General features: G+C 27.4%; 2 protein-coding genes across 8 annotated transcripts in view; one reads left to right on the forward strand and one right to left on the reverse strand.

Moving 5' to 3' along the window:
- The window catches only part of LOC117167327 (transferrin-like), a 23,606-nt gene extending 22,655 nt beyond the window's left edge, over positions 1–951 (forward strand). For all 5 annotated transcript variants that reach the window (XM_033352178.1, XM_033352175.1, XM_033352179.1 and 2 more), the window contains one exon: positions 742–951. In XM_033352178.1, coding sequence (XP_033208069.1) covers positions 742–912 — 171 coding nt within the window. In that variant the 3' untranslated portion in view covers positions 913–951. The remainder of the gene's footprint in view (positions 1–741) is intronic.
- LOC117167324 (WD repeat-containing protein 60) lies at positions 263–21,509 on the reverse strand. Of its 3 annotated transcripts, none has more exons than XM_033352172.1 (16): positions 21,449–21,509; positions 16,647–17,399; positions 16,118–16,237; positions 13,293–13,486; positions 12,990–13,137; positions 12,782–12,919; positions 12,559–12,699; positions 9,408–9,710; positions 7,375–7,547; positions 7,080–7,296; positions 4,311–4,462; positions 4,077–4,225; positions 3,941–3,999; positions 3,708–3,862; positions 3,258–3,390; positions 2,721–3,181 (listed from the first exon to the last, which is right to left on the reverse strand). In XM_033352172.1, the coding sequence occupies exons 1-16, from the start codon at positions 21,458–21,460 to the stop codon at positions 3,059–3,061; spliced, it is 2,970 nt and encodes a 989-aa protein (XP_033208063.1). In that variant the 5' UTR covers positions 21,461–21,509; the 3' UTR covers positions 2,721–3,058. The 3 variants fall into 3 exon arrangements, with proteins under 3 accessions (XP_033208064.1, XP_033208063.1, XP_033208062.1); XM_033352171.1 differs by having other exon boundaries at positions 13,293–13,484; positions 16,113–16,237; XM_033352173.1 differs by lacking the exons at positions 2,721–3,181; positions 3,258–3,390 and adding an exon at positions 263–367 and having other exon boundaries at positions 13,293–13,484; positions 16,113–16,237.
- Between the last annotated feature and the right edge of the window lie 1,032 nt (positions 21,510–22,541).

Here is a 22,541-nt window from a genome sequence, read left to right on the forward strand (position 1 = left end):
GTGTATATTCTCCTTTTCCATCCCCTTCTATATTCCCGTTTAAGATATACCATCCCAACTCCTCCAAGCTCTTTAACAACTTTTTTCCCTCCCCATTTAGTATCATATCTTTGGATTTTCTTCCTTTCTCTTCTCCCCATTCCCTTCCTCCTCTGTCTCCTGTTCTCGCATTGAAATCACCACCTATTATCATCCTAATCTCTTCTTTATTTTCTTTAATCATTTCTTTAATCTCCTCTGCTTTTTCCTGCATATCACCGTTCACATAAATCCCCACTACCTTCCATTTATCTCCTCCCATCATAGCCTCTTGTAAACCATAGCCTCTTGTAAAATCTTTTAAGTCCATCAGAAATCTTTGCGGAACCTGTAAAATCGTTGGGTAATCATTGAAATCCTTGGCAATATGAATTTCATACCTGTATTTATTATTTATGCTCGACTTTTACATAGTATAATAATATTTTTCTATCAAGTTATTTGGCCCAATAAATTTCCTAAATATATCAAGCATTGTTTCAAATGCCTTTAATTTATCTGTATACATGCTTTTCTATATTATAGAATTTTCCAGAATTTGCAGATTATTTTATCAATAAATTTGAGAATTTTTGCATTTTGGACTGATTTACTTGCCAAGTTACAAATTAAACTACAATAGAATAATAACTGTAAATAAGAAAATAATATTCCGTGTCTTTTAGTTTTGATATTGAATTATAAATAATTTTCTTTTTCCAGGATAAAACGTATGCCCTACAAAGAGACGCGGATCGAATTCATCGAGTACCAAGTTACAGTGACATTCTCGATCATATTCTGAAGAACCGGCATTTTTGCAACGATGCTGAAAGAAACAAAGATTATTTTATCCTTACAGCACTTTTGTACTTCTTAATAAAAGTGTTTTAATTACTATAAGGCGAACTTTGACATGTATAAAATAAAAGTTTTAATTTTGTATTGACACCGAATACGAGTTTATGTATATTTATTATTCAAGCATTGAGGCCAAAAATAATTATTAAAATTAGTAAACGATTGAACTATTATTCGTCCTTGCTAAAAAGATATAATTTCGAATTCACGATTATAATGTTTCAAGGGAAAAGCCACATTTTAATTATTGGATTAAAAAATCACAAAAAATACTATTTTTGACAAATTCAAATTACTTCCTTGAATTAAATGAATATTTTGATTAAAAATTGGTTGTAAAATATGATCGAAGAAAGAATTAAGAAGTTAGAACTGTCAACGAATTCAAACTCGTGTAATGAATTTCTAAAAAGAAGCAATTTAAATAAATTTGACTGTTGATATAGATTGGTATTACAAAGACAAAAAAACAGTTTCCCAATTTTTCAATAAACGTTGTGTACGTAATTTGATCGAACAGAATATCATATCTTCAAAGAATTTGTATTCAACATATTCAAAAACTGCATAAAGTAAGCAGATTCAGGGAATTTCCGTCTCACTGAATCATTTAACTAAATAAAATTCAGAAATTTAATATGATAAATTAAATTTTTTGTAGGCATCTTGGAAAAACTATGGATCGGTAAAAAATGTTAAGTCACGAAGGCTTATTCTAATTTGGAATTGAGTTATTTTCAAATTGGTAACATTATTAAGATTTCACTATAAAAATGGTTCACCTAAGAAATTTAAATTATACATTTTTCACGTATAATCGCATTACAGTTAAAATTAAAACTTTGTCCTATTTACATTTATTTCCAAACATTTCTAATTATGAAAATTTCAAAATCGAATACATCCAAATTTATACTTTATAATTTTAAAATTGCAATCCAATGCCTATAAAATTACCTGATAATACACCAAATTTGGATCAAAACAACTATAAACGATGTTTGTTTTCAAAATCTTTAAGTTTAAAATTGAAAATTGTTCAATTTCGGCCCTTTATAATCGAATAATGTATGCTCGATTTTATTTTAGTTATTTAATTAAGCTTTTTCGTGTTAAATTTAAAATCATACAAACAATTTGTTTCTTAAACAAATAGTTGCATTTTTAAAGTCGAAAGGAGTTAATTTATAAAATTCTTTTTTCATAATTTATACATAATTTTACATAGAGCTCATAATTTTTTCACTAATACGTATTAAAAAAACTTACGCTGTTATCCTTGAGGTAACTTTTTCTAATATTTTGTAAAAATTCCTATACAAATTTTCAATATTCACTGTTTTTGACTCAAAACTTTTCAATTTCAAAAGGTTTTTGCAACAAATATTTTTTACTTGTGCTTGCAAATAAGTATAATTTTGATACTTATCGATTTTAAATGATTGCGATTTATCTTTTGAAAATGTTTAATGATTTCATTTATCTTTCAGTAAATTATTTCATTGAAAAAAAATGAAGTTGTGATAATTTTTTAAAAACTGTAAAGGAAGATTATTTACATACGTTTTTGTAACAGTTAATGGTGCACAAAAATCTGACACAGGCGAGGGGGAAATTTTCTCCTTTTTTCCGAATAATTTTTTTTGCAACAACTAGTTCCGACTCTTTTGATAAAAAATTAAATTAAAGATTAATTTAAAAATGAAGCTGAATTGCCTACAGAATTTACAACTGCAAGTTTTTACTTCAGTTACATTTCAAATAAAATAATAAATAAATACCCTTTAAATTAAATAATTTTCACTTCTCTGTATTCTCAGAATAAGATACCGATGAAGCTATTTGTTTTAAATATTATTTTTATTATGATAAGAACAATTGAATTTGCATGATACATGAACACTAGTTCGATTTTTAACAACAATAAAAAAACGAAGAAAAAGCGTAGTTTCGCGCGAAAAAAATTAGACCTAAAAATAAGTTACTAGTGCACATAAGTGTTAAATTGACTAGAAATTCGAAACTGAGTTTTTCCAATAATATTCAGCTACTGGATTAAAACTGCAATAAGTGTAATTAAAGTCAAGGGTAAAACAATGTAACAGTCTTATAAGATCGATTATTCTAATAAAATATTTTCACTGATTTTCTTGAGGAATAACTGAGTTAAAATATTTAATTATAAAACTGCGACGTATCGTAAAAACATGTTCATTTCTTCTAAGAATTCTTCCTGCTGAGAATAGTAGAAATCCTTCTTTAATTTGTGAACTTCTACACTTCCAGTCTCGGTACCAATGGCCTAAAATATAATTTTCATTAATTTCTAATAGTTTCAGTTAATTTAAAATATCGAAATTACACTCTTATTCCTTTACCAAATATTGATTGACCATATCCCGAATAGAATTGCAGGGCGAAAGGCGAAGACTTTTTACGCGTTCCCATTTTTTGGTCGATATTGTATAGGTAGGAAAAATATCACTATTGGTCAAGTCCCAAACGTGAATTCTGGAGAAGATAAATCAAATTTTATTTGGTCAGTGTCAGGAAAATTTCTCTAAAGTAACTCAAAATTCCTTTAAAAGTTAGTTTATAACGCAAAAGCGAAATTTCGAGTTTTATTAAATAAATATTACGTATTAATTAATTAAAGTATATATATATATTTTTTTTAATAAATGAAAACCTAACGAACACTTAATAAAATGCTTATATGGAGCATTTAATAACTTTTAAAACTCGGCTTTTCTTCGGTGCATTGGAAAAAATAAAGACTGCAATTGATTGTGAAATTTTTCAAGAATAAATGTTATTAAATTACTTACTGCGAATGATCGTCTAACACAAATAGCGTAAATGGCTTAGACTTCGACCACTGAATTGTTTTCACTGCAGAAATGCAATGATCGTCCTTCAATTGCAGAAGAGATTTTTCTACATTCAGAGAGTGAAGGCGAACCGTTCCGTCTTCACAACCAACCTAAAAGGAAATTTTGGATCACCATATTTCAAAAATTCAATATGATTAATGTTTTTTTTTTATACATAAATTACTCACTAAAAAGAAAGAATGTTTGAAAGGACATCTTTCGATACAAGTTGCGTTTCCACACCAATCTAAAAAAGACAGTCAAATTATTATCTTTTTAAAAATGTTTTTGATATGATTAATTTCTATACCATATTTTACTTGCCTAATTCATCTGCTTTATAAGAAAATGGATTAGTTTTTCTACCAATACAACTTGCGTGTAAAATATTATTAGTATTTGTAGATAAATAAATATCGTTATTGTCTACGCTATCGATATTCATATCGAAAAATCCCCTTAAATTATTTTCGCTGAAAAAAAGGATATTCATCACAATAGGAAAACAATTGGAAAGTATGTATGAAAATAGTTTGGGACTTCAAAGTCAAGGCTTACGTCTCGCTTTTTTGTAAGAATAAAGGCACTTCTTGGCTTTTTACAAGTTTCACATCGCCCCAGTGCGATAATCCTATATCTTGGATATTTTTTGTCATTGTGTGTAAAACGCTCCATATGATTAAACTACCTTCTTCGTCTAAACTACATATCTAAAAATAAGAAAGTATTTTCTTAAATATTGCGATGATTATGAAATAACATTTTTTTTAAATATTCAGAGTGTCTAGCGTAATTTTGTTCCCAAATTCCCGGATCCGAATTAATAATGATTACGCAAGTCATTTTTAATTAAAAAAGTACTAAAAGATACTAGAAAATTTAAAAAAATTAATGTTATTTTATCGGGATCGGTATGGTTTTACCAAGAGGACCGACTTAGGATAAGTTCTAAAGTTACATTAAGAACAACGGTTTTTAAAGTTTTTTTTTTTACTTTGAGAAAAAAATCCAAAATATCATGTTTGTCAGAAAAATTACGCAATTATTAATTCTAAACAAAAATTTGATATAAGGTAAGACAAACGTTTAAAATGATGACGACTTATTTATTCTAAGTTCATACCTTGGCCGAATCGAAGGAAAAATTAGCAGAGTTTTGTCAAAACGTAGACTAAATTCTGTGGACATTTTGCTTCAAAATACGCCCAAATAGTATAAAAATTACTCAAAGAAACACTGACATGAATAGAAAGTAAAATTTAAAAAAATTATAATTCAAACTCAAATTAAAATCTTTAGTAGTTAATCAAATCTACACGTCCGATTGAAAACTTAATTAACTATTTTCAGTTTTTAAATAATTTAAACTTAAGTAGATTCATTATTAAACGTTTTCTCAAATTTAAATCGTATGTTCAAATATTGTTGCAGTTTAAAATATTCCATTTCTAACCCATGCGAATTGAAGAAAAAATTAAATATAAATAAACCGATATTATCGCAATAATTAGAAATATTTCACTGTTAATTTAAAATGAGCGATTATAAATAAATTATACAAAACTAAACAATTTAAAACTAAATTATGAACCAATTTTGAACCGAAAAATAACTAATTTACAAAGTTATAAAAAAGTGTATCAATAAGATATAAATAAGAACTGAACAATTACTGATTTTAAACAAATAAAAATAAAAATAATGTTACTTCTTATTTAAAAAGTTTTTTCGTTTTACACGAAATTTGAAATTTTTCCTTTTTCTATCTTTCTAAATTAAAATTGCTTCAAAATTATATCATTTTCAAGATTTAAAAATCCATTGCATTATTGAAGTCTTTCAACTCTTCAATTTATAAAAGTTTAAAACTTAAAATTTTGTAGCTTAACGGCACCTAATTGAAAATTGGTCATAATGTTAAAAGCTTCCATTTCATACGTCTCATTTATTGAGCTTTTGAATAAAAAATGTTTAAGCTTCAATTGTAAAAGTTAAAAATATAAAAGCATTCCACTTTAAGTACTTTAATTTTTAGTTCCGTTTTGATTTGATCGCCTTGAATTACAAAAATTTCAGATTTAGGAGCTCGAATTTTAAAATTTCAATGACCGCGAACAATTTGCTGTGATCCAGGAATAAACCGGGAATTGACACATTTTTTTCGTTTCCTGCATCGGACCTATGTCAAAACTCAGGACCATTATATGATCGAAAATTTACCGAAAAGAACAAAAAATTATTTTTTCCAAATACCATGCTTATAAATAAAAAAACTTACCGAGGAAAAAAACTAGCAGAAATAAGTTTGGCATTTATGTTGGAATTAGTGATTATACACAAAAAATACAAATTTGGAATTTTTAAATTTATGAGCACAGATTTACTGAATCTGCTAACGAATTTCTGGCATTTTCCCGTATTTTTCAAGGTACAAAAAATTTCCGGATTTCCTAGCTCGCTAGACACTCTGATACTAAATTGGAATTTTTATTTCCTACGTGAAATGACTTCTGAATTAGAGTTTCATCCAATCTGCAGGGACCACAGTCAGTTTCTTATTATACCTTTTCCTCTTATTATTTTAAAAATCCCCTATGACCCTTTTTTTAGAATTTTATTTTTTCCCCTCTTTTTTAAAAATTTAAATTAATTTTTCAAGAATTATAAATAGAAATCCTATGCTCTTAAAAAAACAGTGCATATATTAATATTATTAATGATTATATTAATACAATTATTTTACATATTAGTTCAGAGTTTCAAATGTGCAAAAGAAAACGTAAAATAAAAAAAAAATTAAATAATGAAGCATAATAATGATATATAAACAATTATTTCATTCTAAAAGTTCAATATATTGAAATTTTTGTCGGATCTGGTGACTTATGTACTTTTAATTTGACACCCTTCAACTGAAAATAAGAATCAAACGTTATTTAAATAAATACTTTTTTATAAGTTAATCATATACACAATTCTCACGTTTTAAATTTAATATAATTCTTTAACAAAATTTAAGTTTTCTTCTCAAATTGTTGTATTTATTGATTTTTTATAACAGTGTTATTTTATAATGGAAAATCCACCCTGTAAATATTCCCCTTTTCTTTTAAAAAAGGTCCCCTATTTGTCCTAAAATTAAACTACTCAACTATTGTGATCCCTCCATTTGGAGTTGAAATTCTTTCTAATTCTTTTTGATTTGATACTTATAATAATTTTCTTTTTTACTGGAAAATTAGTAAGCGAGGGAAAAAATCTAAAATAAAGCACTACTGTGAAAAGAATAAAATACAAATAAATATAACTGTTTAAAAATTCACTTACTTGAATAGGTAAAAACTTATTGCTAACACGATCTAAGTAATCATTGTCTATTTTAGATAGAACACGCAAGGCCACAACTTCAGATTTGTGTCCAAGTTCAAAATTTTCTGCTGTTGTGTAAGTCGGTGAGCGTAACACCCAATCCATTTCATTGTCTTTATCCGTCACCCTTTGATGCCACATTTCATCCTCTTTCAAATCCCATAAATTAATTGACCTAATTAATAAGCAAACATCCACTTATGAGTCTTTTTTTCAAACCAACAATTTTTTTTTTTAACTAACTTTTTCGTACCCATCTTGCAATCCAGCAAAAACAAGATTGTAACTAGTTGGATGAAAGCAACACGAAGTGATGGGACTCTGAGAATAAATAACTTTTGTAGGCCTCGACGGTTCCGAAATGTTCCAAATACATCCGATACAACAATCAGTTATGTAATCTTCCTTTTTCGTCGTTTCAATATCCTATTACAAAATATTCTTAGACATTTGTTAAAGAGTGTTTAAAAAATTCAATTACAAAAGTCCCAAAAATACGTTACCAATTTTGAGCCATCCCCCCCCCCTCCCGGAAATGTAGCCCAAAATTCTCTCAAAACCAGGGCAATAGAGGGATTTTTCAAAAAAGTAGGGGAATGATAGGGGCGTAAGTTCTGTTGAATAAACCTAACCCAAAAAGACGAATTTTTAACAAAGAAAATTAATTTTTAACCAAACAGTTGCACTAACAATTAAACGGTTGAAATTTAAAGCCAAAAAAATTATTTTCAATCAAGAAAGATAACTTTTTAACCATTAAAACTAACTTTTGTATCGTAAAAGATGAATTTCTAACATAAAAAGTTAAATCGTGAAAAAAAGGAAATTTTCAACCCAAAGAAACAACTTTTCTACGATAATTGATAAATATTTTACTGAAAGACGAATTTTAAACCAAATAGTTTAATTTTCAAGTCAAACAGACGAATCTTCTACAAAGCAGATAATTTTAAAACTAAAATGATGAATCAATTGTAGCAATTTAAAACAAATCAGTTACACTTTAAACCAAGTACTTCTTTTTTCAACCAAAAATACGAATTAAAAAAAAATCGTTGAATCTTCTACCGAAACATATTCTACCGAACATTTGCATTTTTAACCAATATGTATACATTTTTAACGGAAGCGAGATAAATTTGTAACCAAAAAGATTACTTTTCTACCACAAAAGTCGCATCTTCAATTCAAAAACACTACATTTTAACAAGCCAGTTGAATTTTCATCAAAAAAAATTGTTTTAAACAAAAAAGGTTAAAATTCAACCAAAAACTGTTGAGTTTTTAAACCAAAAAGACGATTTTTATAGAAGACAGTTGAATTTTCAACCCGAAACGTTGATTCTTCAACAAAGAAGTTAATTTTCAAAGAAATTTTTAAAACAAAATAATGGTTTCCTCATACACATGGATGATGTTTCAATTAAGAAATTTTAATTTTAAACCACATAGTTAAATTTTCAACTAGAAAGGATTTTTTTGTGGACAAAAAATGAATTATTATTTAAAAACATTTTCAGCCAAAAAATTGTTTTGAAAAAACTCACTTTAGGTTATTAAAATAAACCAAAATGACGAAATTCTAACCTAATAGTTAGTTTAATTTACAACCAAAAATATGGATTTTCATCAAGAAAGATCATTTTGAAGCAAATAGTTAAATTTTCTATAAAATAGTTTAATTTTCTACAACAATTAAAACAGATTAATGTTTAACTAACAATTTAAATTTTCAACCAAAATGGATGAAAGATTAAATTTTTGACAAGAATACGAATTTTCAACAAAATACGTGAATTTTCAGTCAAATTATTGAATTTTCAACTAGAAAAGATCAATTTTTAAATAAAAATAGCATGTTTGATCAAAACATAGAGTAGTTACATTGTTTAGTTTAAAAAATTAATTCTTAATAACAAAAAAAATCAACAAAACACTCATATTTTCAACCAAAGAGATGAATTTTCAAATAAAATGATGACTCTAACATAGAAAAATTGCAATAAGTTTCAACAAAAGAGTTTAAACCAAAAGATGACTTTTTAAACAAGCAGATTAATTTGATATAAAATGGAATAGTTCATATTTAAAAAAAAATGAATCTTGAACCAAAAAAAATTAATTTTGAACAAACTAGTTCAACTTTCAACTAAGCAGTTGAATTTTTGTCCAAAAAAGATAAAGTTTCAACAAAATAGTCACATTTTCAACAAAACAATTTCATTTTGAACCAAATATTTATTATATAATTAATATAATATAATTTAATTTTGAAAAATCCCTTACCTCGTCTCCCTGGGCGTGAACAGTAAGAAGAACTTTATTCAAAACCTCCGAGTAGACAATAAATGTCACAGATCTTCCAGATAAAAAAGTCAAAGTATCTACAGACAGTTTGATAAATCCTGCGCTAAAAGGCATTTCGTGAATATTTTTTTGTAGAATATTGCCTCCAGATCTTCTTTCTTCCAACAAACAAAGCATAACTTTCCCGGCCCTCTCTAAAAAGTCGTTCAATTGTACAACATCGTATACTGGAAGCAAAGACGAACTTGATTCATCTTCTTCACTCCCAACTCCAATTTGTTCCTAAAAGAGAAAATAATCAAATATTCGACTCGTGAGAAAAGGGGCGTAATTAAATTACGTAACATATTATAGCCGAACGAAAAGTAAAAAATATTGCTACCCCCCTTCCATTCCCTACTCTACGTGATTTATAGTTTCCATAAATAATCAGATTAACAATAGGACTTCAAACAAATGGAAAATTTTTTGTATTTAACATAATACATCATTTGCAGGTAAAGAATTATCCATATAAATATTTATACAATAATATGATAAATATTTACGAAATATCTATAGCTTTCAAAGCAATCTATACTTTTTTATTGTTTATTTATGAATTATTTTATTTACTTTTAAAAAATTGTTATTTCAATAGAGCGCATTTAACAATAATATAATGTAGTTTTATGTAAAATTATATAGGATTTGGTAAATTTCATGCTTGTCGGCTAATTCTGATTTATATAAGAATGTCCACTGTTACTTAAATTTGAAGTTATGTTTCACTTTGTCAAACAAATTATAGAAAAGACATAAAGATGAATGGAATTTTGCTGTTTTACTAGTTATTGCTGGTAGAATTTTCCCTTTACCAATTTTTCATTTTCCCTCTCCATTAAAATTCAAACACCAGCATTTTAATCTTGAAATATTTTTAACATGCGATCTTTTCGAAACAGAACAAAAAAATATTTCAGATAATAAATTCAAATTTATTTATTCACTTTAAACAAAACAACGGCTTTTCTCCCATAAAAGATCATTTTTTAACAAAATACTTGCATTTTCAACGAAATAATTGAATTTTCAACCTAAAAAGATCAACACACAATAAAAAAGTTTAATAGTGGATACTTCAACAAAAAAGATAAAATTTCATGTAAAAAATTAATTTTAAAAACAAAAATAACAAAGTTCAACAGATAAAAATGTTTCAGTCACAAAGGAAAAATGCTCATCTAAATTGTTGAACCTCAAAGCCAAACTACTAATTTTCAATGGAAAAATTGTATTTTCAACCAGAAAATATGAATTTTAAACAAACAACTAATTTTTAACCAAATAGTTAAATTTTCAACCAAAGAAATAAACCTTCATTTGAAAAAAAATTTGTCAACAAAGCAGCTCAACTTTTAGCCACCTATTTTATCTTTCAATTAAAAAAGATAAATTTAAACAAAATAGATCAACTTTCAACCACAGGGATGAACTTTCAATTAAAAATATGAATCTTCAACAAAAAACTATTCCTTAACCAAGTGGTTCAACAAAAATTTTCAAACAAAATATTTGATTCCTCAAACAAAGAATATTAAATTATAAACCAAACAGTTTCATTTTTATCCAAGAAAAATGAAATTTCTACCAGATCAGATGAATTTTTTAAATAAAAAAAAGTATTTAAATTTGCATCCCACAAAGATTTTAATTAGACTTTTTAACGTCAAAATATGAGTTTTAAAACAGAAGTAAATTTTATACAAAGATATTTGAATTTTCAACCCAAAAACGAATTTTGAACAAAACAGTTGAATTTTTAACCAAAAGAAGGATTACTATTGAACCAAATTATTAAAATTTCCACCAATGTTAGATTTTTATTGAAGAAAGGTGAAATATATACTAAAAAGATGAATGTTTAAATCAAGAAGACAAATTGAAAAAAAGTTCAATTCTCACCCAAAAAAGATTATAGTTGACTTTTTAACGTCAAAATATGAATTTTGAAAAAGGTCAATTTTCTACGATATAGTAAAATTTTTAATAAAACAGTTCAATTTTCAAACAACAATGATCAATTTTTTACTAAATTTTGAACTTTCAACAAAACAGTTACATTTTTGTCCTGAAAATATTCAGTTGCTACTAAAATGGATGAATTATTTAAGTAAAAAGATAAATTTTCAAATAAAAAACATAGTTAAATTATTATCCTTGACTATTCAAAATCAAAATATGAGTTTTAAAAAAGAAGTAAATTTTCTACGAAAATGCTTGACTTATCAACCCAAAAAGACGAGTTTTCACAAAAAAAGGATCCATTTTTAACAAAATTGTCGAATTTTCAATGAAAAAGTTGCATTTTTATGCAAGAAAGATGCAATTTATACTAAAATAGATGGACTTTTATTTAAAAAGACCAATTTTCAACAACAAAATATTGAATTTTCATCCAAAACTGATTTTAGTTTGACCTTTCAAAATCAAAATATGAGTTTTAAACAAGAAGTAAATTTTCCACTAAAATACTTGAATTTTAAACCCAAAAAGACGAATCAAAGAAAAAAAAAACAGTTTAATTCTTGATAATCGAGGATGACTTTTTAACAAAATTGTTGAATTTTCAACTACATAGTTGAATTTTTATCCTAGAAAGGTGAAATTTCTACTAAAACAGATCAATATTAAAAATAAAAATATAAAAAAAGTTAAATTTTCATTTTTAAAAAAATCAGTTGAGTTTTTCAAAACTATGAATTTAAACAATAAATAAATATCTAACAAGAATGTTATATCAGAGTTACAACAAAACTTCATTTTCAAAATTCCCTAATTTTCCCCTGACCATTATTTAGCCAAGAATCTTTTATAAACGGAATAAAACAATTTCAAATTAAAATTGCAAATTTTCAAATTTATTCTTCTTGCCAGTTATGTAAAGTTATATAAATTCCTTGACTTTTTCCTGGCCTAAAAAGAAATGTTTGTTGGCTAGGTTTGTTTTTCACTCACCAGGTTTCTTACGTGTGTAAACTTAAATTTTTATTAACTTTTTCCACAGCTACTGCGAGTAACGAAATTTAAGTACTGTCCCAAATGAAATAAAAAGAAATATCTGATTTTGATTAGAAAAAGTAGTGCTTACCTTTTTAAACATTCTTATGTCTTCATTAGATTTCAGATTTTTTCTACAAGTAATTGGAAACTGTGTCCATTTGTTGCTACTCTCTATTGCCTCCGTTTGTATGTCTATATCAAGGTTGTCCTCATTTGTTTGCGTTGACATCTGAAAGAAATTTATTCAATTTAAGGAATATTGCACTTATAAAGTAAATATTAAATACCTCAATGGATTGAATGACAAATACCTGTTGCGTATTTATTTTTCCGTAATTTCTAATGAATTCCTCATAGGCAATCGGCGCGCTTTCATATAAAGACCATTCCACAGTATCCAATTTAATCATCGTCATTAATTCTCTGCCTCTACTCAATTTCTTCGATTCCTATTTAACCAAACTTATACTTAAGATTCTCAAAGAATTAGAAATCTAGTAACCAAATAATCTAACTCACTTTTCTCTTCCTGATCGGTTTAAATAATTTAGAAGATTCAGAAAATTGTGAAAGAGGGGGAGATTTCGCAAAATCTCCAGACCGACCATCTTCGAAGCCTTCGTCCATCGACAATGGCAGAGATTTATTTTCAGACTGCTTCTCTTCTCTGCTCGAACAAATTTTTATCAGAAAAACATCTGATTTCCAAAGTTATAAAAACGTGCAAAAATCACTATAGACTATCAATTTGGAAATAAAGCACATTTAATTATCGGAAAGGGATTTTATTTCTCTTGGTATCTAATTTTAACTATTGCAAACCTAAATGACTGGTTAACTGGTTGAATTAATTCCGGGAGAGGCGGAGTTTTTGGCCTACTGATGGGCACTGATTCAACTGACATTGATTCAATTTTTGCTGCTCTTCTTCTCGCCTCGGCCAGTTCATAATGTCCAGAATCCAGCATACGTTCCTCTTCAGGTTTTCGAATTTCGTAACTACTCACAATTCTTCTCTATAATTTAATTATGAGCTGAAGTAAGTTTTTTTGAATGTATAAAATAGTTAATTTTAACAAATTAATTTGACCAGGAAAAAGGACTGGAGCAATTCTCCACGTCAAGAGATCACGAAAATGTTCGCCTCGGAATGGGATTTGGCTCTAACAAAGAATATATGATTGTTTGGTAGTGAAATATTTTTGGTTCTAATTGATCGATTTAATTTTTCGAGGTCTCCATTTACTTCTTTTAAGATGCATTTGAAAATAAAAGAAAAAAATTCTATGAGGAAAAAAACAAAAATTAAAAAACGTGTTTCCCACAAAATGTTTTTTTTTCTTGAAACAAGAAGGTATAACTGTACTCTACAAGCTCTCAAATTATTGGAATCGGTTTGACACTGATGTTCGAAAAAAATGCAAACGCCAAGCAAACATCCCTTTTTTTCCGATTAAAAAAAAAAGGTTTTAGTACTTTTTATTTTAGAAACAAATTTTTTTCAAATGTGCAACTTTTGAAGAATACCGCTCATTATAAAATATTCAGTTTCATTCATAAGAATCTAGAATCAACCAAAAAACTATCTAAAAACTATTTTCCAGTAAACTATGCAAGTTATACATTTTTGTTTTATTTGATATAAACCAAGGTGCCTACTCAAATCTAGGAAAACAATTCGCTGTTAATTCCAGGTTTTTTCCAGGTATAATTTTGTATAGTACTATATTAAATTCAATGTAAACCGCTTCAAATTCCTAACTTTTCGAATAAAATAATGGAACTTTTAACAAGGTAAATGAATCTTTAAACAAATATGTAGTTGCATTGTCAACCGAAAAGATGAATTTTTAATAAAAAAGACGATTTTTCAACAAAATGTATAAAATCTTAATCAAATAGTTGAATTTTCAACTAGAAAACATCAATATTTAACAAAATAGTTGAATTTTGAACTCAAAAATATCAGTTTTCAGCAAAAAATGGAATAGGTCAATTTTCAATAAAAAAATTAACCCCCCCCCCCCCCAAAAAAAATACACAAATTTTAAACCAAACTGATGAATTTTTAACTAAAATAATAAATATTTAACTGCAACAGATTAATTTTAAAACAAAAACATGATTTTTTGACAAAAGGTTTTAAGTTTCAACCAAAATGATTAATTGTCAGCTAAAATGATAAATATTTAATTTGGATACTTAAATTTTCAATCAAAAAGATGAATTTTCGAATACCAAGATTAATTATAAAACACAATTAATTTTTAACATAAATAATATATTTTAACTAAAATAGTTAAATATTAAATAAAAAAATATGAATTGTCAACCTAGAAGATAACTTTCGACCAAAAAGATGAATTTTCCATAAAATACATGAAATTTTAACTCAAAACATTTTCAAACAAAAATTGAATATTTAAATTTTCAGTTAAAAAAACTAATGTTCAACCAAAGAGATGGATTTTTAAATAAAAGGATGGAATATTCAATTGTAACAGTTACATTTCCAATTTAAAAAATAAATTTTTAACTGGAATAGTTGAATATTAAACCAAAAAAGATGAATTTTCAACAAAAAATATTATTTTCAACCAGAAAAGATGAATTTTCAACGAAAAATTATACTTTTTCAATCAAAGAGATAAATTTTTAATTAAAATAATGGAATATTCAATTGGAGTAGTTACATTTTTAGTTTTAAAATAACAAATTAAAAAAGAAAGTTAAATTTTCAAATAAAATGAGGACGTTTCAACTGAAATGATAAATTTTCAACTGGAATAGTTCAGTTGTAAATGAAAAAAATAAAATTACAACTGAAATGATTAAGCTTTATCTGGAATTATTAAATTGTAAACCACAAAGATGAACTTTCAACAAAAAAGATTAATTTTTATAAAAAATACGCAATTTCAACTAATATAGATAATTTTTTTAATCAAATATAATAGTTAAATTTTTATTTAAAACATTTACAGTGACTTTTTCAACCAAAGAAATAAATTTTTAACTAAAATAATGGAATACATAATTAGAATAGTTACATTTTTAGTGACGAAAAAAATGTTCATATAAAAAAAAATTCCAGAAAATATTTCAAGTTTCAACTGGAATAATTAAATTTTTAGTAATAAAAATTGATTATCATCCAAAGAAAAAACAGATTTTCAGCCATAAAGATGAATTTTCAATTCAAACAATGAATCTTCCAAAAAAAATTGAGTTTAACTTTGAACCAAGTAATGAAATATATATTAATAAAAAATGAACTCTCAACGAAACATGCAGTAGTTGATATTACAGCGAAAAAATATTTAAATTTTTAATCAAAAACAGTTGCATTCCACCAAAAAGGACTACTTTTCAACACGAGTTGAATTTTCAATCTAGACAGATTTTTTCGGCCGAGACAAAAAAATGGCAAACAATGTGTTGAATTTTGAAAAAAAAGATGTTGCTCAAACAAGAAGATTACTTTTATGCCATTAAAGAACGAATTTTCAACAAAATACATTAATTTTGTACCAAAAACTTGAATTTTCAACTGAAAACGATCAATTTATAAACAAACAAAATTTCATTCCATTCCGACACAAAAAATCCCGAAACCAGATGACCAAAAAGAGTTGACTAAACCTTACTTTTTCCATTGTTTTCATTTCAATCGGTTCTAAAACAGGACTATTTCTAGATTCTTCTGTCTCTTCACTAATTGGCGAAGCATCACTCTCTGTACATTCTTCAAAATCTGATTCGTAACTCTGCAAAATAAACAAAAATATTCATGCAATATTCTTAAAACAGAGGAAGAAGTGGAAATGTTATGAAAATGAACTTTTATCCCCAGGGTGGCCGTGATACCTCGTTTTTAAAATTCCCTGACTTATATTTTTTCGTGACTCACTGATTATTCCCTAACCAATTTTTTATTTTCCCTGGCCCTTAATATTCAAAGACTAGAATTCTTACCTTGTAAAATTTTGATTAGGAAATTTTTATAAATGGAATGAAGCGATTGTTTAAAATTTTTAATTTATTATGCTTGAAAGTTATTTGTAATATCCCTCACCTTTCCAGACTTGCGGCCACCCTGATTTAAAAGATAAGTAAGCAAAAGTGGGGAAAGTGAGAAACACAGACAAGTTTTTCTATGAAAACTATTTAACATACTTCAAAATCATCTTCGTAGTCATAATCCTCATCAGAATCAGCTTTTGCTGCGTCTTCAATTTCTCCTGACTGTTTCTCCACTTGTTTTCTGGGTCCGACTGCAGTATGCAAAACTCTAACTTCACTAGGACTCAAAGTTCTAGATTTTCTTCGTTCTCTAGACGATTGCCTTTTCTGTTCCTGCCTTTCTTTAAGCATATCATTTTTATCAGTGTATTTTCTCATTTCTGAAGTATTAGATTCAACAGATTGCTTCGTTGTTAAAGAACTAAGTTTACTTGCATTGCTTTTCGGCATGTAAATAGTACTTGAGCCTCTCTTTTCTACATTTTTAGCCTTCACCTCTTTAGATTTACTTCTTTCTGTTGGTCTAGTGTTTTTCGATAATTGATTTTCAATTTCAGATTTTGTTCTAGAAGATGTCGCTCTACTGGAGGTTGATGTTTTCGTGGAATTATAAAGAGGCGCTTTGGATGTTGGAAATGCCCCATTTTTAAGGGTGGATTTTGAATGAGAGAGTGTACTACTGTTTCTAGTAGTACTTTTAGTTGAGGAATGATTAACTGGGTTTTGAGCTGATTTTGATTTACTATCTCTACCTGCATTTTGATCAACCCGACGTCTTTCTTTTTCTTTTTCAACTTCGGCTTTTGAGGTTCGCTCTAAAGTATCTTGACTTCTGTGGGTTTTTGTTTTCACTTGAGAATGGGGTATGGGTCCAGTCTTTGATTCGAAAGTCTTTTTTATTGCTCCCTAGAAAAATTTCATTTTTCAGAATATTGAATATAAAAGGAATTTGATCGTAAAGTACGAATTTCGAATAAGGATAACTGCATTTCTCTTTTTAATTGAAGCGGGAAAAGCTAAGCGGTGAGCTATCAATAAAATTTTACAGGAGAAGCAAAATGTTTGAATACATTTTAGCGAGAAAGTATGATTTTGGAAGGAAACTCAATTCTATTACTGGGCAACTACGATTTCAAACAGTGATGCATCCTAAAAAAAGTGGTTTGGCGGGACTTTCATAGAAACTTTGACTTACGATGGTAACTTAGAGAATAATCTGGAGATGTGGTCTCTAACTTGGGAAAATAAATTCTTAAAAATTACTTGAACGTGCAAAAAAGATCTCAAAATTTACCGAAAATTTCTGTAAAGTTACTAGAAAGCTCATGCAAATTATTGCAAAGTTTATGGAAATTTATGTTCATTATTGTGAATTTATAAATATCCATCCACCATGAACTGACCCTTCCCAGTAGGTACCCTTTGTCTGCCTCTGTTAATGGACAAGCCAAAATATTACGAAATTAAACAAATTTAGTTTCGCAGTGTACCTACGATTTAAAAATAAGATATTTGGAACCTACAAGTTTTTACAATTCTGCGTATATGTAATTCGTATAAAAAGGTTTGAATTTGGCAGATAATAATTTAAGCCACTGAGAAGGACAACTAAGTAAAACCCAAAATAAAATTTTACAGGAGAAAAAAACAACGTTTTCTGCTGTGATTGGATTCAAAGTCGAAAATTCTGAGAAAACTACAGAAGCAAGTGGTTCTTATGAGCCATATTTTGAAAATTTAAAAATGTAGTTTTTTTATTTTTAGAGTAGAATGGAGGAAAAAACGAAATGGGCTTTACCCAGTAGTTATTCTCAAATATTTTTAAGTGTGTTTTTTCATGCTTTCAATCTATAAAAAACTTCAAAAACATTGAAAATGTTTTTTAGTATAAAAATATTTCGCAAGAAGCTTAAACAATAAGGGTAATCTTCATCATCATTATTCTTAATAATAGGAGGCAAAAAACAAAATGAGCTTTAAACATTTGTCATAATCATTTCTCAACACTCACTTCAACTTTAAGCTCGTTTTTTTAGCAAAATTAAATTTGTTTCTTTACATATTTCTAACATTTATCGATAAGCCATAGCCTAAGGTACTTGAGAATACATACAAAAAACGATTTTTTACAAAAATGTGCTTTACCTACTTGCCGTTCTCAGCGCCTCAATTATGTTCCTTATGAAGTTATCAAATTTTATATCCCAAATATCTTATTCTCAAATAACTAATTATAAAATTAATATTTTTTTCCCTTTAATTTTCACCTGCTTATCTGCAAGTGCCTGAAAATCTGAGACTCGGAAAATCACTTGTCCGCAATATATTATAAGAAGTAAAATATTTGACTTTCGGATTGTTATAGAACTTCTATTCCGCTTTAGAAATCCGCCAGAATTTGTTTTAAAGTTAAAAAGTAACAAAATGGCTGCGGTTTTTCTGAATGTCCAGCGATTCTTAGAAACAAAATTCAAGGTCTTTTTAAGGTTAAGAAGTGTTATTTCATTTGTTATTGGCCAACATTTTCTAAGGAAAGCAGAACGATAAATAAACAAATTCTTAATTTTTTGCGAACATAAGTCGTCTATGAAATTCTTGAAATCTTTGTGAACTTTTTTGAATTTTAATATAATTCTTGAGATATTTGTCAAATATTTCTTTAATTTTTGTTTTTGAAATCTTTTCTATTCATTTGAAATCATTGAAATATTATGAAATCTTCGCAAATTTGTTGAAACCTTTTGTGATCTTATAAATCTGGTTAACTTGAATTTTTAGCTTTATTAAATTTGTATACAAAATTTTTTATCAATTATTATATTTATTTTAATTGTAGGATCATACTATGAATAAAAGCACGGTTCATTAAAATGATTATAAGAATTTTAAAATAATAGTTCAAATTTTATAATATTTAAATTGCATTTAAAAATTATTTTATACAAAATTTATTTTCGAATAAAACTAAAATTTTCCCTTTTTAACTGTTTTTGAAAGTTTTAAAATATTTTGAAATATTTTTCTCAAATCTTTGTTTGTGAAATCTTTTTTATTCAACTCGAAATGTTTTAAAATCTCTGAAATCTTGTATAATTCTTGTATTCGCTTAAAATCTGTATACAATTTTTATGAAATCTTTAAAAAAGCTTTCTGAAATCTTTTATAATCATTTAAGATCAATATAATATTTGTAACATGTGTAAAATCAGTTAAAATCTTAGAAAACTGGCTTACTATACCCTTCTTAAATTCTTTGAAAAAATTGCAATCTTTATGAATGAAAATCTTTAAAAATTGGTGTAATGTATCCTTTTCCAAATCTTTGAAACCCTTTACATTTTTTGAAACGTTTAAAAGATTCGTAAGTTGTTGCGAAATAGTTTTAATTTGGTGTACACGACTTTTTTAAATCTTTGAAATCCGTAAATTCTTTGTCAAATGTTCAAAATCCTTTTAAAATGTTAAAATCTTTGAAATTGTTAAAACAATATTTGAAATTTGGTGTCCACTCAAAAATCGAGTGACAAAACCCTTGAAAAATCCGTTATCACATAAAAATGTATACTTAACATTCTATATTAGCAAAGACGTAATTAAAAACCTATACTTACTCACAATATTAAAGTCTGTTAATTGAAATCTATAAAATAATTGGTGAAATCTACAAAAAATGCCTAGAATTCTCTTTATTTATTCTGCAGTGAGTAAAAGATAAATTACATCTTGATAAATAAAACAACTTTTCCGTAGCAAGATATCTTCTAAACTAGGGGCTTCGTTTATAATAGACTAAAAGATATAAATTACTTTTCGCATTTCAATAAAATAACTGCTTAAAAAAGTGAATTCAAGGTCCAAAAAAATTCAAGGAGGTTTTCTGGTTTTTAAGGTTGAACATAAAGTTCAAGAATAATTCCAGGTTTTAGGTTGCTGGACACCCTGTTCAAAATATCACACTTTCATCAACAAAATATACCATTTTTTGATAATCCGCGGTTTCGATTTTTAAGTTCAAATACTCATAACTTGGTCAAGAAAAAAATGTTTAGGTGAATTGATGAGAAACGTGTCGTATTTTGTTCCGTTTGTAAAACAGCATAATTATTTGAATGGCCAATAATTCTATGACTTGAGCATGGATTACCTGCGCGTTTTGAAATTAACTTAAAAACTGGGGGGAAATTCCACAAACCTGATTCACTGTAGTTAGGAAATTCCGAATCATAATATAATCTATAATCCATTGCCATAAATTGATGGCAACTATAACATTTTTCGTGGCGCCGCCAGGCCTTCGCAAAAGTACTCTGGCGGCGCCAGAGCCCGCCAGGCCTCTACGACACCACCCATTTCAGAAGGTATATAACAATAAATTTAGATATAGATATAAACTTGGAAGAATTTAATGATATTCCCTTGGTTGGTGTTCTTTTGAACATGACCCTAAACCAAAAGGAAAGAGAGAAAACAAATCGATGATGCTAGAATTTTGTTATTCAATAACATTCTTGGAAGACGAATTCCCTTTATTTCAATTATAATTGAAAGCGAAACAAAAACTATAAAAATAAGCAATAAAAACTCCCATACACTAGAATATAAATTACTACGTTTACATAATTTTGAGTGAAAATAAATATAAAATCTACCTGCTGCTGTGTAACATATTTTTGTCAGTGCAACATTAAGCATTTTTATACACTATATTATATTTTTAACCTTGCAGCATATGCCTTTAATCATTATATGGATTAGTTAAATATGCATTACGAAACGTCGATAAAATCGAGACAACTCTCGGAACTTGATAGTGCTTCGAAAAAAGCATTTTAGAATGTGTTAAAAATAACCTTCAAAGTAAATGTTTTATGCAATTGAAAAATCGCACATTTATTTAAGATATAATATAATGTTTTTTATTAATTATATATATTTTGATATTAAAAAGGACTTACCCTATTAGACATTATGCAGCTAATTGATTTGTTTTGACATTTCTGACCGTCGTGAAGACGCCATGACACAACTATAGTGAGATAAGCGCCTCTTATGGAGGTTAGGTGAACTATAAAGTAATTGGTATTTAAATTCAAATTTTTTTGGACATAAATATAATTTGCGGAATTTCAGTAGAATATAATTATACGTAATTGTAACAAATTAAATATTTTATCATTCAATTCAATTTCCTAAATATATTTATATTATCTGTATTATAAACGAATTTTTTCCTTCCTACATTTTATACATTCCGATTTAGTACTGCAACCCGCAATACGTGAGTGTCTGAGAAAAAATTTATTGAAGTGGCGATATGTCGTTTCAGGAGCAAGCTGTGCCATTTAAAAAGATGTTATTTATGAAAAATTCAAACAATTTTTATTCGTAGCCTTTTTATTTGAATTATTATATATAGTTTCTCAATCAAACTTTCACAACAATAAAAAAGATAATAACACTGATCTGATTCTTACTTTATCGGCATCCTTTTTTATCACATCAATTCGCAATTCCCAACGAAATGAGATATTGAGCTGAATGTTTGGGAAAATAAAGAAAATAAACTGAAGAACGCTTATGTACTAATACATTTTTACAATAAAAAAGAATTATCCATACATTTTTTTGTAATTGTAAAATATTTAAAGTAAATGGCAGCGTGTCCAAAGATAGACCGCGGAAAGAATAGTTAGAATGTGTGAATGAGACCTCAGTTAGAAGAGACATAAGAAGTCACAGAAACACAAGAGCCTGCATGAATAAATGCATGGATATAAAAGAAGCTAGAGAAGTATGCCAGGACAGGAAAGTATGCCGGCAAATAGTTAATAAAAAGAGTGTTAGTAGAGTGAATGACATCTGAAACGAAAGACCTTGGCCACTAATGGACCCAAGTGGGGAACTTTACATAACGACTTTGTGAGGATCTTCACTTGGGGTTACTGATAGAGAGATTGATCAGCAACCTGGGTCGGAGCAGTGTTGCGGATCGAACGTGTTATTTACTTAAATAGCACGAGAATTCTGGATCAATCTGAAAAATCTCTA

Source organism: Belonocnema kinseyi, chromosome 2 (assembly GCF_010883055.1).
Source record: "Belonocnema kinseyi isolate 2016_QV_RU_SX_M_011 chromosome 2, B_treatae_v1, whole genome shotgun sequence".
Classification (NCBI taxonomy): Eukaryota; Metazoa; Arthropoda; class Insecta; order Hymenoptera; family Cynipidae; genus Belonocnema; species Belonocnema kinseyi.